The following is a 16,912-nucleotide window of genomic DNA, read 5'->3' on the forward strand; positions in this document are numbered from 1 at the left end:
TTAAACATATTATATGATGTTATTAAAATAATAAAAAGAAACTATAGAATTAATAGAAAAGGATAGGAGCCCCGAGACATTATATTTCCCAATTTGTATGTTATATGTACTAGTATTTTTTTTGTTCATATTGATGCTATCAAGTTAATTTGACTATATGAGTGAATTCGGTTCATCCATACCTTATGGTCCTATCATATCTATGACTATGTTATTTTAAAAATTGAGTGATGAATCAAGATATGAAAAATTAAAGTATGATGTTTATTTATATGTTCATAAACTTCACCTAAATTATAGTTTTGCAAACAAATTTTAAAATTTTTTTATAAATGAAAAATAATGATTTGTTTTTTATTTTGCAATCAATCAAGTTTATGATGGAAACATTTTTATCACTTACTTATATGACATTATTGTAATTAAACTATAATGACATTGTATTGTGGGCGGCGAAAAAACATTGTATTCCCTTGTCCCACAAAGTATGTCACATTTCTTTTGTTGGAAAAAGTTATCTCCCATATTAATATAAATATAATACTATTTTTTTCTCTTCATTTAATACGTAAAACAACATCTCATAAAATCTTGTGTCATTATTCAAGTATGCCATCTACTATGAGACAGATGGAGTATTATATTTTTCTCTCTTATACCTTAATATTTATTAATATAAATCATAATTGCATATACAAAATTATTTAATTTAGTACTAACACAACAGTGTTTCACTGTCTACAATGTGAAGTTATTTTTGTTGACAATAAATAATGCAAAGTAAGCAAGTAATAAGCTTCGTCAATATCTAAATCTTGATTGGCCGCAAAATCAACAAATGAATAGTATCGTAACAAAATCCTACCGTAGTAAATAGATAATTTGATAATTTATGTATAGATTTTAAATTTGGGAGTATTTAAAACTATAGTTTGACTAAAATGTAGAAATTTAGAGTTAAATTAGCCAATTAAAACTGAAAAACTACGTGACATTTTTTTTTCTACACAGAGTGCCGAATTAACATTCCGGAACAAACTACGGTCATTGAAAGCGTATTTATTTTTAGGTTGATTTCATTTGCTGTGTGATGGAGTACGTACTAAACAAGCCCAATAGCAGTGACGGCCCATCGGCCCAAAGCCCAAGGAAGAGTATCAGTTCGGCATTACCAAAGAGTTCGGCCCCAGCCTACAGCTCGGTAAAAGCCGACCAGTCAAGCTCTACTCTCAGATCGGCTAAAGCTGCTCGGCAATAGTTCAGCAGTTCGGTCTCAGTATTCGACCGAACTGGAAGATAGTCAACTCAAGCAGGATCACATGCAGGATAGTGGACCAAGTACAGAGATAGTGGACTCATGCAGGATCTCATGCAAGATAGTGGACCCATGCAGGATCTCCATGACCTCCACGACATCCACAACCATCATTAGTGGTGATGCAAGCCACGATCTTAGTTCAATGTATAAATAGAACTTAGATCAGATAGAAAAAGGTTAAGTTCTAAAGAGCTCTCTAGACATAAAAGATCATATAGCAAGTCTGTATTGTAAGCTGTAGAAAACAGATCAAGCAATACAACTCTGCCCTCTTTTCTTCCCGTGGACGTAGATTTACCTCAGTAAATCGAACCACGTAAATCTCTGTGTCGTGATCTGTATTTTCCAGCATTCATCACCATCAAAAATTCGCCAAACCATCACTGTGATGACGAGATTCCACAAGGAATGCCTACAAGTAGATGATCTCAATGATCTACTTGTCATTTCGGCATTCCAAAATGGAATCCTGCCCGGAGCTCTCTACAGAAAGCTCGTGGAATGCAGTCCGCAAACAGCTCAAGAGATGTGGGACATTGCGGACCAGTTTTCTCGTGCCGATGAGGCAGACCGTCGAAAACGGTCTTTAGACAGCTCATCTAGAGAAGACAAAAAGAAGCCCGATCATAGCGATCAGAGGCTTCCTCGCCGAACTCCTTCCCCACTAAAGGAGGGATAGCGGTCATCCGAGGTGATCAAAAAAGAGCAAGACTGCAGATTGCGCTTAAAAGTGCCGAGCAATCAGATCGGCACCATCAAGCATAGCAATCAAAGCAGCCGGAGTCAGAGGCAGGCGAAATGACCGAAGTCACACCGGAGCCGAACTCGATGGTGTACGGCACTGAAGCCGTGATTCCGGTTGAGATCGGCATACCCAGTCCCTGAACTCTTAATTTCTCAGCAGAACTGAATGAGGACGGACTGAGAGCCGAACTAGATCTGGCCGAAGAAAGAAGAGAATTGGCCTGCATAAAAGCAGCCAAGTACAAGGAGCAAGTAGCCCGGTATTATAACCAAAGGGTGAAAAAGCTGCAATTTCAAGTGGGAGATCTCGTCTTGAGAAACGACGAAGTAAGCCGAGCAGAAAAGCTGGGCGAACTCGAACCCACATGGGAAGGTCCATATCGGGTGTCAGAAGTCCTCGGCAAAGGGTCTTACAAATTGACTCACGTGTCAGGAGCACAAGTACCCCGAACATGGTACGTTTCCAACCTCAAAAAGTTCCATTTGTAAGAGACAGTCCGGTCTGTCAGTCTTGTGTCTAGTTCGGTCCTAAGGCTATGTGCGTTTTTGTCTCTATGTGCTTTTTATTTGTCTATATGCGTTTTGTCTGTCTATGTGCGTGTCGTCTCTTACAAATGTTGCTGAGGTATCTTGTTCTTCGAAGGCTGATCCCCTTTTTAGAACATATATAAGCTAACGATTGTGAGTCCAAGCTTCTAAGGAGGATACAAGACCACAATTCAGCTTAAGAAACAAGCAGTTCGTCTGAAACGAGCTGCAAGCTAACGATTGTGAGTCCAAGCTTCTAAGGAGGATACAAGACCACAATTCAGCTTAAGAAACAAGCAGTTCGTCTGAAACGAGCTGCAAGCTAACGATTGTGAGTCCAAGCTTCTAAGGAGGATACAAGACCACAATTCAGCTTAAGAAACAAGCAGTTCGTCTGAAACGAGCTGCAAGCCAACGATTGTAAGTCCAAGCTTCTGAAGAAGATACAAGACCACAATTCGGCTTAAAAAACAAGCAGTTCGTCTGAAACGAACTGCAACAAATGGATAGTCCGATCCACGCGATAAAACTCGCCGAATTAGGACAAGGGAAAGTCTGATCCAAGCGATAAAACTCGCCAAATTAAGACACAAGCTTAGTCCGGTCAAAGATGTTTATTTCATCAGACCAAAGACGAGTCCGGTCAAAGATGTTTATTTCATCAGACCAAAGACGAGTCCGGTCAAAGATGTTTATTTCATCAGACCAAAGACGAGTCCGGTCAAAGATGTTTATTTCATCAGACCAAAGACGAGTCCGGTCAAAGATGTTTATTTCATCAGACCAAGGACCAAGTCCGGTCAAAGAAGTTTACTTCATAAGACCAAGGACCAAGTCCGGTCAAAGAAGTTTACTTCATAAGACCGAGGACAAGTACGATGAAATTTTTTCGCTAAGCTGTAAATACACAGTGTTAGAAGCGAAAACAAAATTTCATTTTTCAAATCTTGTTCGGCATACAACTCCGCTACCCTACAAAATGGCGTTACGCTATTACAAAGGACTATTCTACTGTCCGGGGTTGCTAAAGTTGAGCCACCTATTCACAAAATCCTCGTGAAGCCGAGTTCGGGCGTTCTCGGCAGCTGAAGAATAAGCAGGTCGACGAGATGCTCTAATCGACCTACCACCTCTTCCCTGAGCCCGGGAAGCTCTAGCACCTCGGCGGCGAAGAGTCTCTTCACGAAGCATTTGTTGATCTTGCTCACTCATAATCACAGCTCCTCTACGAACTTCAGTCCGTCCTTGTCTTGACGTTTCCGGCTGTTCCTGAGTTCGTTGCTGACTTGGAGTAAGGTTTTGAGCAAGTGAATCAGGGGTTTGAGCTGGAGTGTGACCATCTGTTGACGGGAAATGCCTAAGGAATCTCTCGATTGAGGGACGCCGGGAAAGAATGATGTCGTACCGAGAAGCCCAGCGCCGCAATGATTTCACGACTTGTTGGCAAGCCGAGCTCTCCAACGCATTGTTCCTCCGGAGTACATGATATTCCTCCCACAGTTCGTCAACTCGTTCCTGAACTTCAGAGATGGTCATTCCCCCGCGCCTGCAGATGAAATCCTCATACGCAGTCCTCTCAGCGACGGCAGTGTTCAGCTCGGCCTCCAGATCTTTCTTTTCGGACTCTAAGTCCTTATTGTCGGCCTCCAGCTTCATTGAACGAGCCAAGAGTTCGTCATTCTTCATCTGGTCAGCTATAGCTCTTTTCTCAGCTTCGTCTAAAGCCGAAGAGTACAGCCGCTTCCAGTGAAGTACCTCCAGCTCCTTGAGAGTTAAGAATACAAAGCAGCTACGTCAGTTCGGCATTTCAGCTTACCGAGCAGGTAGTGAACCACAACAGGAGTAAGAGAGTACGAAAAGCTATACGAAGACACAAGGGTAGACAGAAGAATTTTTTTCATACATAAGGAAAAAATTTTTTTACACAAGGAGGGCTTCAAGGCCATCTTACAAGAAGGAAGAAACTAAACTAGGAGAAGGGAGACGAAATCATACTCCGCCAGCTTCGTCTCCGGCTCCTCGGTGAGGTTCAGCTTCCTTCTCCTTGTCTGCCTCAGCTTCAGCCTCGGCCTCCTTGCTCCCCCCAGCCTGCTCGGCGCCCCCATAGCCGATCTGCTGCGCCTCCTGCTCGGCCTGCTCATCAACGACCAGCTGCTCAAGCTGCTCGGTCTCACCCTCTCCGTGGAAAATTGGAGCGGGTGAAACTGACCCTATGGAGGCAAAGATAGCCTCCATATTCTCATCACGGTCAGCTCGGCAACTACGAACTTGGTCTGCAGAAAGCAAGACCGAGGACGAAGCAAGCTCCTCAAGCACCGGCAGACTCTGAAGCCGAGCTGCTATCTCTCGGCCGTACAGCGGCAGGATGACTTCGGGACCCTGCTCGGCTTTATCGGTCATCAGTTTCAGCAGATCACCGACAAAGGCTGAAAATTGGTTGCTCAGAAAGAGTTTCTCCGCGAAAGCACGGAGAACCTCCCCTTGGGCAACCACGGCGGCAGCATCCCTCCGTTTCGTCTGCTCTCGCTGGATGACGAGCTGGTTTTTGGCAAACTGAGCTTCATCTTGGGCCGAAATCCTAGCAGCTCTGGCTTTCTCAAAGTTTGCCTCAGCCTGCTCGGCCCGGTGACAAGCAGCCGCCAACTTCCTCTGCATCTCAGCATAGTCGTTGGACGCTTTGGAGAGTTCGACGGCGACGAGCTTGGAGAGCATATCGTTCCTCTGAAAATGGAAAAAGCAAAAAGTCAACAGAGGGACCACAAAAAATACAGGAAAAAAAAGCAAGGCCAGAAAATCAAGAAGACAATTCACCTCGGCGAAGTCCGTGGGCCATAAAAATGGCTCACAGATATGCTCCGAAGGAGGCGCCAAGACCACGTCTTTCTCTGGCGCTCTCGGGGGCTTCTGGGTCTTCCCCTTCCTACTTGCCGAAGTCGACTCCGGCTTCTTTGGACCCGAAGAGGTCTTTTGCCTCTTCGGATTATTCTCGGCATCAGGCGCCGAGCTGGTAGCCTTCTCTTTCTCCGGCTCCTTAAGCTCGGAGGATTTGCGGCTAATCTTATTCAGCATGTACACTGCCAAAAAGCAAGAAAACAAGGTTAGTTTTCGTCGTCAAAGCAGTAATGCATAAAAAAGAAATCCTCACCCTCAGCCTCTTCGTCCGAAGACGAGGAGTCGAACAAGAAGTCGCCCTTGACGAGCTCAGACTCCGAGTACTTCTTCCTAATCATGGGAATCTTATTGAGCTCGGCCTCGAGCTCGTCCAACGGTTCTACCCGAGGGTGAGGAATAACGGACTTCGGCCCTCTCCAGGGAAAGCCAGGAGCCGCTGTCCTATTATAAAAAAAGAAGCGATTTTGCCATTTCGACCATTTGGTCTTACAAAAGGCCCTGAAAGGCTGTAAAGGGATCAAGTAAAACCAAGATCCCTTCCTCTTAAACTGGAAAAAATTAAGGATTGCCCTCAGAGACAGATCCTTATCTAGCCTACGCAGTTCGGCAGCAAAGGCCGATAAGTGCCTCCAAGAGTTCGGAGTCAACTGACCTAAAGGGAGTTGAAAAAAATCTAGCAGCTCTACAAAGGCAGGGGGAAGAGGGAAACGAAGCCCGCATTCCAAGCTGGCTTCATAAACGGTGGCGTAACCCTCCGGCGGCGAGTTAGCCCTATGAAGGTCGTCGGGAATCGCAACCTTCCCCCCAGGTAAAAAATATTTTTCGTGTAAGGATATCACAGTATCCTTACTCAAGATACTGTGAAAACACTCTACGGTCTTCTCCCCGGATTCTTTCCGGCTAGAAGACCCCTTATCCCCTTTCCTACCGCTACCTGACTCAGAAGAAGAAGAAAAAGACATAGTTCTTACTCTTTGAAAGTGAAGAAATTCTGAAGAGATTCTTGAAAGCGGAAAGGAATTTTTTGCGCAAAAGAGAGAGAAGGCAGAAGAAGCAATAGCAAAAGTGTTCAAAATGATGAAGAAAGGACGTATTTATCAGATTCGGAGAAGATTTCAAAATCATCGCACCGTTTCGAATCCCACCTTTTCAGGATTCAACGGCCGGATTTTACTGTCGCATTTAATGCAGTCACGCGCAAGGCACGTCCCCTGACGTCAGCCTCCCCCGTACCTTTATCCAGAATGCCGAAGTGACTCGCTTCGCCGAAGTGATTCACTTCGCTTTTCGGGGGGGGTAGTGATGGAGTACGTACTAAACAAGCCCAATAGCAGTGACGGCCCATCGGCCCAAAGCCCAAGGAAGAGTATCAGTTCGGCATTACCAAAGAGTTCGGCCCCAGCCTACAGCTCGGTAAAAGCCGACCAGTCAAGCTCTACTCTCAGATCGGCTAAAGCTGCTCGGCAATAGTTCAGCAGTTCGGTCTCAGTATTCGACCGAACTGGAAGATAGTCAACTCAAGCAGGATCACATGCAGGATAGTGGACCAAGTACAGAGATAGTGGACTCATGCAGGATCTCATGCAAGATAGTGGACCCATGCAGGATCTCCATGACCTCCACGACATCCACAACCATCATTAGTGGTGATGCAAGCCACGATCTTAGTTCAATGTATAAATAGAACTTAGATCAGATAGAAAAAGGTTAAGTTCTAAAGAGCTCTCTAGACATAAAAGATCATATAGCAAGTCTGTATTGTAAGCTGTAGAAAACAGATCAAGCAATACAACTCTGCCCTCTTTTCTTCCCGTGGACGTAGATTTACCTCAGTAAATCGAACCACGTAAATCTCTGTGTCGTGATCTGTATTTTCCAGCATTCATCACCATCAAAAATTCGCCAAACCATCACTGTGATTATTAAATAAAAACATTATTTTAAATCCAGACAAAGGGCATATCTTACACCTTTACTACAGTGGTTGTTCCTAAAACTAAAAATTAAATGCACCATACTAAAAAAGAGTAAAATGATTTTGCATAAAATGGAAGAATAAGTTGCTCATGATGTGCCATATAATGATTGTTTGGTTTGGTTTTAATACGACAGTTGTTTATAAATGATGATACAAGCTTATTCAATACAATAAAGTGACATACTTACATAATATAGTATGAGTATTTCATATTCTCAATCTCAATCCTAGAAATTATGCTACTCAGCTGAGTCAGCATATATAAATCGGTGAATAATGATTTATTTCGTCCATTATAGTAATATTGTATTTGAACCTTGTTTATATATTAATTGGTGGATAATTAATTGATTAGATATAAGAGTCCAATCTTTTATGGTAATGGTTTAATTTGTATATCGAGGTGGGATTAATGAAATAAATTATAATGGAAAAAAATAATGCAGATTATACTGTTTAAATAAATATTCATCACTTATTTTAAAGGAAATAACCTTGCCATGAGAAAATCGTAAAACTATAGTTGTATATTTTAAATAAACATGAAATCATTGCTCTGAAAAAAATAATTTCTCATTGCTTTATTACGTCCTCAATTTCAACGCCCACCATAAGAAAATTGATTTAAAAAACACACTATGATGTGGAGTATTAATTATGATAATCTATAAGGTTCAAATATATCGAAATCAAATGCACTCTGTAATTGCACTATTTCCATTTAAATCAATGTAACTGCACTCATTTATTGTATATCTAATTCAAGAATATACTCCGTATTTGGCATTTCCGGTGTTGGGTTCTCACTCACAATCAACATTTAAATTTTCTATAAAGCTCGAAGTTAAAAAAAAAAGTTTAAAATTCAAGTCATTCTAGAAAGATTGTCAAGATTCACTATATAAATTACTCCACTCTTATAATTACCTCTCTGATTTAAAACGAACAAACCAAAAAGATGACCAGTGATAGTAACAAAATCAACTTATAGGTAAGAAATACTTTATTCAAAACTATTAAAGAGAAAGATAAGCAAACACACTCCTAAGTCGTAACTTTATCTAATAACCTCATCCATCAAAGATGAATGAGCTCCCAACAACTCCAAGCCTCAAATAGAAATTTATAATCCTAATAAAATATCCCAAATTAAAAATCTTTAGTAGTACTATAATAAGGGCACTACTACACATGTCTACCAATTTCTCATCCTTATATAGTAGAAAAAATGTAAAAAAATCCAATCATGCATAATATTTATGAGGCATAAAGAGGAGCAATCAAAATAATTATTGAGGTCCCTAGATCTACTTAGATATTTCACATAGGTTGGCAAATGGTAAAAGTTACACCACAGTTTTCAAAAGTGGAGAGTTTCCAACCAAACCTACCCATAAAAAAGTTGAAGACGTCAACATCTCTCTTAGTACTAAATACTTTGAGGATAAGAACAAGTTGAGCAAGCAATCTTAACCGTGAAGTTGTTTTTAACTTTAATTTCTCTTTCATTGATTCCAACCAACAATGCCATGACTCTCTCTACATAATCATTACAAATATCTAACAATTTAGCTAATCATTTAGCCACAAAATCCCAAGAAATTATACTTGTCCACGAGTTTTTTGGCCTTTCATATAAAAATTGGGACCATTGGAATTGAGGTTGGGATGATATTTTGATTAGATAGTTACCTTACCTAATAGAATTGCTTAGCTATTGGACTATAAATTGATACCTAAATTATTTCTGCAAATGTTTTTGATCCACGCGAGTATGATTGGACCATAACCTTATTTACCTCTTTTAATAATCAAACAAGATTGTGCTTGTATACTAAAAAATGTTTCGATGTACACGTCCTAGTACGGTTATTTTAACGTCTGAATACATAAAATCTACATCCACTTCGAACCTTAGTGAGATTAAATAATATTAATAATATTTTTTATATTTGCACTCCATAAATATATTTTTTTAAATAAATAAATGTGTACATACATAAAAATAAACAAGTCCAAGATTTCTACATGTAGGCCGAGTAGTGGAACAGGTCATCACAATAGGTGACTCGGTCAGTTCCTTGCAAAAGAAAAACATTAGCACGACCTAAATAAATTTTAGCTACCTATTGTGAGAGGTTGTAGTATCAGTCCAAAATTTTTTCTTAGCCTAAGAAAACAAACACTGGTGTGGAGATAATGCACGAATTTGTGGTAATGTTTCGGATTTTTGTTGAGAGATAATGTATGATTTTTTGTGGGGAGTTAATGCACGAATTTGTGGTCATGTTTCGGATTTTTGTGGGGAGATAATGCACGAATGATGGGTAAATTTAGTGTGTAGATATGCCACTAGATCAAGAGAAGTGCAAAATGTTCCAGAGGAATGCCGATAGAGCAAAGAAGAGTATAAATGCAGAAGTATTGTCCCATGTGGTCAAGAGAATACATTTCAAGTGTGTTGGCGCTGCATGGAGTAGGAAAAGAACGAGAATTAAGAAGACACCTTTTCACAAGAGTATAATTCTGAAACCGCAGAAAAGGATCCCTAGGGATCAGCACTTAAAGTCGTCCTATAAGAGAGGAATCAACACTGAAGAACATACACACACTCTAGAATTTTGGGTTCTTCACACCAACTCCAAAAATGCTCTCTGCCTCCTAGATCAGAGATGAGGGGCGCTCCATCGTTGGTTCTGTTTTTATTAACTAGTTTAACTCGTTTCACCACTCTAAAGAGTGAAGATACAGTCGTTTCATATTGGTTTTGCATGTCTAGCTTGTTTCCATTTTCAAGTAATTTAAGTTTTGGATATTTCCTAACTTTTGAACCTCTGTTATTCTGTTACTACTTGGGTTGGTTGCCGCTTAGAGCATCCTTAACCCTGGCCCGGATTCAGGCCCCAAGTCCCCTCCACATCATCATTCCCCTAAATTTGAGTCCCAGGCCACAACTGCTCTAATCCTACAGGCCCCAACCCGGGCCACAACTAATAAATTGCACTATTCACAACTTCAACCTATTTTACTTGTAAATGCAATACGTTGAACAATTCAAACCGAGAAATACATTGTTAAGTAGAAATTAAAAGTACAAATCCTAGACAAAGCAAATTAAAAATCCTAGAAAATAAAAATACAAGTCATACATTTTTTTTAAAAAAGGATAAAACTACTACTTCTTCATTTGTGCGCGAAGGTAGACGATCATCTCATGGTGCAACTCGAGATCGAACTCCGACATTGTCGAGGTATCCCTCGATGTCAACTCCGTCAGCTGGCTCATCCGCCAGGTAATACTCATGTCCGACATAGAGTTGGAGATCTTATCTAGAGACTGATTGGGCGGCGGTGGCGGCATAGCAGAGTAGCTCGCAGTTGCCTTCCCTTTCGCTTTCCTCTTTGCCGTCTTTGTTTCCATCGGACGACTTTGAGTGCTAGGGGATAAAAAGAAGACGTCATCGTCCGTCACGTTGAGGTCGATCGCTGGACCTCATTCGCTCGAAGAGTAGTTTCCGGCGGCGGAAACTTTGGTTCTCTTCGGCGCCCCACTTGCCGTCGGTTCGGCACCACCGGTGTACTTCGGGCTCTTCTCGACAATCTTCCAAACGTCAAAGTACTTGAAGTGCTTCTTCCCGTCAGCGAAGAACTCTGCCTTGACCTTCTCCACGAGGTCCATCTCGTTGTGCCCGCTCGGCCACATCCGGATTACGTTGGTCCACTTGCCATTCCATTTGTTCATCTCATTCTGGACCCGACTCCAATGCTTGTGCAGCTTCACGTAGCTACGCACGAACGACCCTCTAGGACGACCAACATTGTACTTCTCCGCAATCCGCTGCCAGAACACTTTGCCGCACTACTGGTTGCCGATGATAGGATCCTCGGAGACGTCGACGAAGTTCTTGGCCAGCCACAATGTCTCTTGCGGACTATACTTCTTCGGCCCCTCATCATCTGAAAACCTAGCCCTTGCCCCTCCCTTCAGCGGCCTCCATATCACTGATCTCGTACTCATCAGTGCTAACTGGCGATGTTATGTTGATGTTGGTAGCCACCCCCGGACTAGGCGTCGTATGCGATGGGGGTGATGGCGGCACGTACCAATTGTTGGCGTTGACAAACTCGTTCATCTGACGTTCATCGCTGTTAAACCACTCCATAGAAGTCGGAAATATGGGAATACAAGAGGATTGAAGTGGGTAAAGTGCGGAAGAATGGTGCACAAATGTTAAGTATTTATAGACAAAAATTCAAAAAAAAGATTTGGGGACTTGCGGCCCGGCCCGGAGAGCATCTAACGATGGGCCGGGATGCGTTCGTTGCGGCCGAGACACACGTAACGCCGACCAGGCTGGACCCCGGGAGCGTCCCCAGGCCTCAACTGCGGCTCTGGGACCGGTCTGGGCCGGAACTCTCTCGCCTCCAACGCCACGCACGGGCCGGGACTCGCTCATTGCAGCCCGACCCCACGCGTTAATGATGCTCTTAGGCTTTGATGTTTTAGAGCATCCTTAACCCCGACCCGGAATCAGGCCCCAAGTCCCCTCCACGTCATCATTCCCCTAAATTTCAGTCCCAGGCCACAACTGCTCTAACCCTCCAGGCCCCAACCCGGGCCGCAACTAATAAATGTCACTATTCACAACTTCAACCTATTTTACTTGCAAATGCAATACGTCGAACAATTAAAATCGGGAAAATAAATTGTTCATTCGAAAAAAGAAATTACAAATCCTAGAAAAAAATTACAAATCCTATAAAAAAAATTACAAGTCCTAGAAAAAAATACAAATCCTAGCAAAACTACTTCTTCATTTGGGCGGGAAAATAGGCGATGTATCCCTCGATGTCAACTCTGTCAGCTGGCTCATCCGCTAGTTAATACTCATCTCCGACATAGAGTCGGCGATCTGGTCCAGAGACTGATTGGGCGGCGGTGGCGGCATAGCGGAGTAGCTCGCAGTTGCCTTCCCCTTCGCTTTCCTCTTTGCCGTCTTTGTTCCCATCGGACGGTTTTGAATGCTAGGAGATGAGAGGAAGACGTCGTCGTCTATCACGTTGAGGTCGATCGTCGGACCTTCTTCGCTCGAAGAGTAGTGTCCGGCGGTGGAAACTTTGGTTCTCTTCGGCGCCCCACTTGCCGCCGTTCTGCCCCACCGGTGTACTTCGGGCTCTTCTCGACAAGCTTCCAAACGTCGATGTACTTGAAGTGCTTCTTCACTACAGAGAAGAAATCCTCCTTGGCCTTCTCCACGAGGTCCAGCTCGCTGTGCATGCTCGGCCACATCCGGACTACGTTAGTCCACTTGCTATTCCACTTGTTCACATCCTTCTGGACCCCGACCCCAATGGTTGCATAGCTTCACGTAGCTACGCTCGAACGATCCTTTTGGTCGACTAACGTTGTACTTCTCCGCAATCCGCTCCCAGAACGCTTTGCCGCTCTGTTGGTTGCCGACGATAGGATCCTCGGAGACATCGACGAAGTTCTTGGCCAACCACAATGTCTCCTGCGGACTATACTTCTTCGGCCCCTCATCATCCGCAACCTTGCCCTTGCCCTTCCCTACAGCGGGCTCCATATCACTGATTTTGTACTCATCAGTGCTAACTGGCGATGTTATTTCCATGTTGGTAGGCGTAGGCGTTGCATTAGGGCCCGACGACGGCGGGACGTACCAGTGGTTGGCGTTGACAAATTCGTCCATTTGTCATTGATCGCTGTTAAACCAATCCATAGAAGCCGAAAATATTGTAACGTAAGAGGATTGAAATTGAGAGAGTGTGGAAAAAATGGTGCAAAAATGGAGTATATATAGGCAATAAAAAAAAACCAAATTGTTGGGGACTTGCGGCCCGGCCCGGAAGGCATCCAACGCCGGGCCGGGACTCATGCGTGCGGCCCGTCACGATGCAACGCCATGCAGGCCGGACCCCAGGACGGTCCCTGGGCCGCGACAGAGTCCTCGGGACCGGCCTGGGCCGCAACTTCGTCATCTCCAGCGCGCGGGGCCGCGGGCAGGGACTCAGGTGCGGTCCGGCCAGTGGCGTTAACGATGCTCTTAGATATTGTCAATATTTAGCATCTTTAATAAGACCAGTGCGTGTGTTGACTCTGTCTCAATTTTCTTGTGCCTGTTAGATGCTTTTCTTCTATAATAGTAGTACAATATTTGTTTTATGATTATCTATATGTTACCAATTTTATTGTTGTTTTATATTTTGAAGTGCTTTACGCTATGATTTTGTTGTTGTTTATATATCTATGACATGTGAGTATCGTACGTGTGATATATGTGGATGATATGTTAGCTAGAAGACATAAGACGAATATGAAACTGAGACTTCTCATTTGAAATCTAACATTAGCCATGTATTCTGTGAAGAATGTATGATTCATCCTTATCTAATGTAAATATGTAATTACACTAGTTTCTAGAATCGATTTCAACTTCGACGATAGCAACTAAAAGTGGGAAATTTTTTATAAGTCATGAATTGACCAATCCTTGGCCAAGGCATCTTATCCATACGTTTGATACAGTTAATTTATACCAAAATAGTGGATTCAAGTATTGGAAATTTTGATTCCATGAAGAAATAAATGCCAAAAACCACAATAATGAGAATTTTAGCTTAAATTGAATAGAATATAATTTCAAATATGATTACGGAAGTAAAATAATGAGAATTTTTATGAAGTATTTTTGCCCAACATGATTACTATAATTTGGATAAGATTACGGAAGTAAAATAATGAGAATTTTAGCTTAAATTGGATAGAATATAATTGGATGTTTATCAAATTTGGAGAAAACTTTGAAACTACATATGATAAAAAAAAGGTACTAGTATCTAGAATTTGAAAAAGAATTATGTAGAAGTATTATATAATGAATTTGGTACATCAGATTGTACATTTAGATGGCCCCATGAAACATAATTGCCGAACAACCATGATGAAAAAATACAAAATTATTAACCACCCATTGTTCAAAAGTCAAAATATTCAGCCATTAAACCCTACTGCACAAACCAAACGGTTGTGGATTTTTGTGTAGCATTTAATTCAATGAGAACCCCACATTTTGCAAATTCCAACCGATATTTTTGTTGTTTGTTAGACAAGTTTCTGCACCCCAATGTCCCATTTCTTTCAATTATTAATTTAAAAGTCCAACTTTTCAATCGCAAACTACAATTTATTGACATTATTAGTTGCATCATTTATTACTCGGAAGACTCTTCCATTTTGCCCCTATGTAATTTCTGAAGTAGGAGTTACTTAGTTTTGGTAAGTAATATAGCTGGCAACTAACCTCAAAGTTTTCATTTTTCAAGCAGAGTTCTATTAGAAATGAGTCACTCACCCCTTAAAGGGTTATCCACACTTATACAGAAGAGATATGATCATCACCAAGCCGATGTGGGACAAGATATTAGAATTTTAACAAGTTCCATTATTGGTATTATATGATGGAGGGTCAATGTTATGAGCCCAACTGTGGCATGCGGAAGACAGTAGTGACTAACAAGGTCGACGATAGCTCTGCAAGACGATTGATTTTTACTAACTCTAATGTCCTATATCATTGTGAAGGGAATTTTATTAACCAAATGCCACTAATATTTAAGTTGTCACTTTAATCTCCCATATGCTATTATGATTGTCAGTGTTTGTAATAAAATTAGGTGTAGCTCTTAATTAAGGGTTAATTACATTTCCAAATTTATGTATCTATTCACAAGAACCTATTATTTTCTTCACATGCAATAAACTATTGGAATTAATAATTTCTACCTAAAGTAGCTAGCAGGCAGCCGAAGAGAAGTTTCTGCATCCAAATTTCACACACATTTTTGGAAAAAGTTTTACGATAAAAACAAGCCAAGAAAAACACTTAATTACAAATTCATGGTGGTGGATTTTGACCACAAATTTTGTCGATTCGATTGACTGTTTAGGCAGCTTGAATAATTTGAGGGAAGAAAAAGTAAGATTGTAGATAAGAAATCGAACCGAAAATAAAATTATTTAAAAAATACTACTCGTATTTTATACTAAAAGAAAGGCCGATAACAAATGCATATAATGTTGGTATAGAGTATTGTATGGACAAGAAATAGAACCAAAATAAAACCATTTAAAAATAGTATATTTGATACAAAAAGAAACCAATGAAATGACAAGATACAAAAACGTTAAATTTAGTTAATGGCACTTAATTTTCTTCATGACAGTTATAATGAATAAAATTAGAGTTTTAACTGTAAGCATGTGAAATTGGAATTTTCCACGAAAATTGATGGAAAAAAGTCGGATATTGATATTTGGAAGCAGCTACGTAAGTGAGATCGGACGGTCAACCTGCTTAATAATATCACGCGTTTACTCATTCAATTTATTTGGTCAACTCATAATCTTAAATTTTCAATATTTTATTTATTGTGAAGATAACTATCAATAATGTAATGTACTACACATTTGAAATGGAACAATCTCGTCAATCGAACGACCGGAATCAGACGAACTAGAACTATTGGTGTCTTCGCCGGGATTCATTTTCGTTGGATGTTGAGAGAGAATATGTTGAGAGATAGTCGATATGTTCGTATGCACAACTGAATGAGAAACGAGATTTATATAAAAAAATGAAACCGCGTGCCATCGTTCGCGGCCTTCACAATGGGGCGGACGATGGTCATCGTCCGCAACCATCGTCCGCGACGTCCGCAATAGAGCGGACGATGGCACGGGCGATGGTCATCGTCCGCGGTTTAACTCTCGCCCGAAGCATAGGCCGCGACTATCGTCCGCGGCCTATGCCACACACCCACAGTGGGGGCGGACGATGAATGGCGCGGACGATGCGCGCCATCGGACGTGCCATCGTCCGCCCATTGCGGATGGCCTAATGTACTACACATTTGAAATGGAACAATCTCGAACCAAGTCAATCTTGAGCAACCAAACACTCGGAACATGTCGAATAATTACCTAAAATTGTGGACTTTGGTTGAACCGACTACCTGAAGACGGCGCAGAAAACAGTTAGATGGGTGGAAACGTGTGGGACTAATGTTTTTTCGCACAAACAGAAACAAACCTAATCCTTTGAAATGTTGATTGATGCTGTAACTTGCTACCTGTAATCCACACAAATAATTATTAGTTAATTTATGTAGTTTGGTTAACTTAGCGTATTTATTAATCATGGTTCTGTGGTACCGAAAGGATTGGATTAGGAAGTGATTAGACCCCAACGCCGGATTATTCCTCTTCTTTCGGCCGTTTGTTTAGCCACTTCATTCATTTTTTAATGAGATTTTGAAAATTCTTAAATCTTGATGGACCCTACGCCACTCTTATACCTTGTAATCCTCCTATCATACCTGATTTTTTTTTATATTTGTCACGAGAATCACGCGTTTCATATGACAAAATTATA

The 16,912-nt window shown here is 41.5% G+C and overlaps 1 protein-coding gene across 1 annotated transcript; it reads right to left on the reverse strand.

Annotated features, from left to right (window-relative positions):
• Nucleotides 1–12,772: 12,772 nt before the first annotated feature.
• Nucleotides 12,773–13,171, reverse strand: LOC121792426. Its single transcript, XM_042190371.1, has one exon. The coding sequence runs from the start codon at nt 13,169–13,171 to the stop codon at nt 12,773–12,775; it is 399 nt and encodes a 132-aa protein (XP_042046305.1).
• Between the last annotated feature and the right edge of the window lie 3,741 nt (nt 13,172–16,912).

This window comes from Salvia splendens, chromosome 1 (genome assembly GCF_004379255.2).
Source record: "Salvia splendens isolate huo1 chromosome 1, SspV2, whole genome shotgun sequence".
In the NCBI taxonomy this organism is placed as follows: Eukaryota; Viridiplantae; Streptophyta; class Magnoliopsida; order Lamiales; family Lamiaceae; genus Salvia; species Salvia splendens.

Excerpts from the sequence above, each read along its gene's own strand:
- LOC121792426 (XM_042190371.1), bottom strand. The coding sequence starts at position 13,171 with ATGGACGAATTTGTCAACGCCAACCACTGGTACGTCCCGCCGTCGTCG.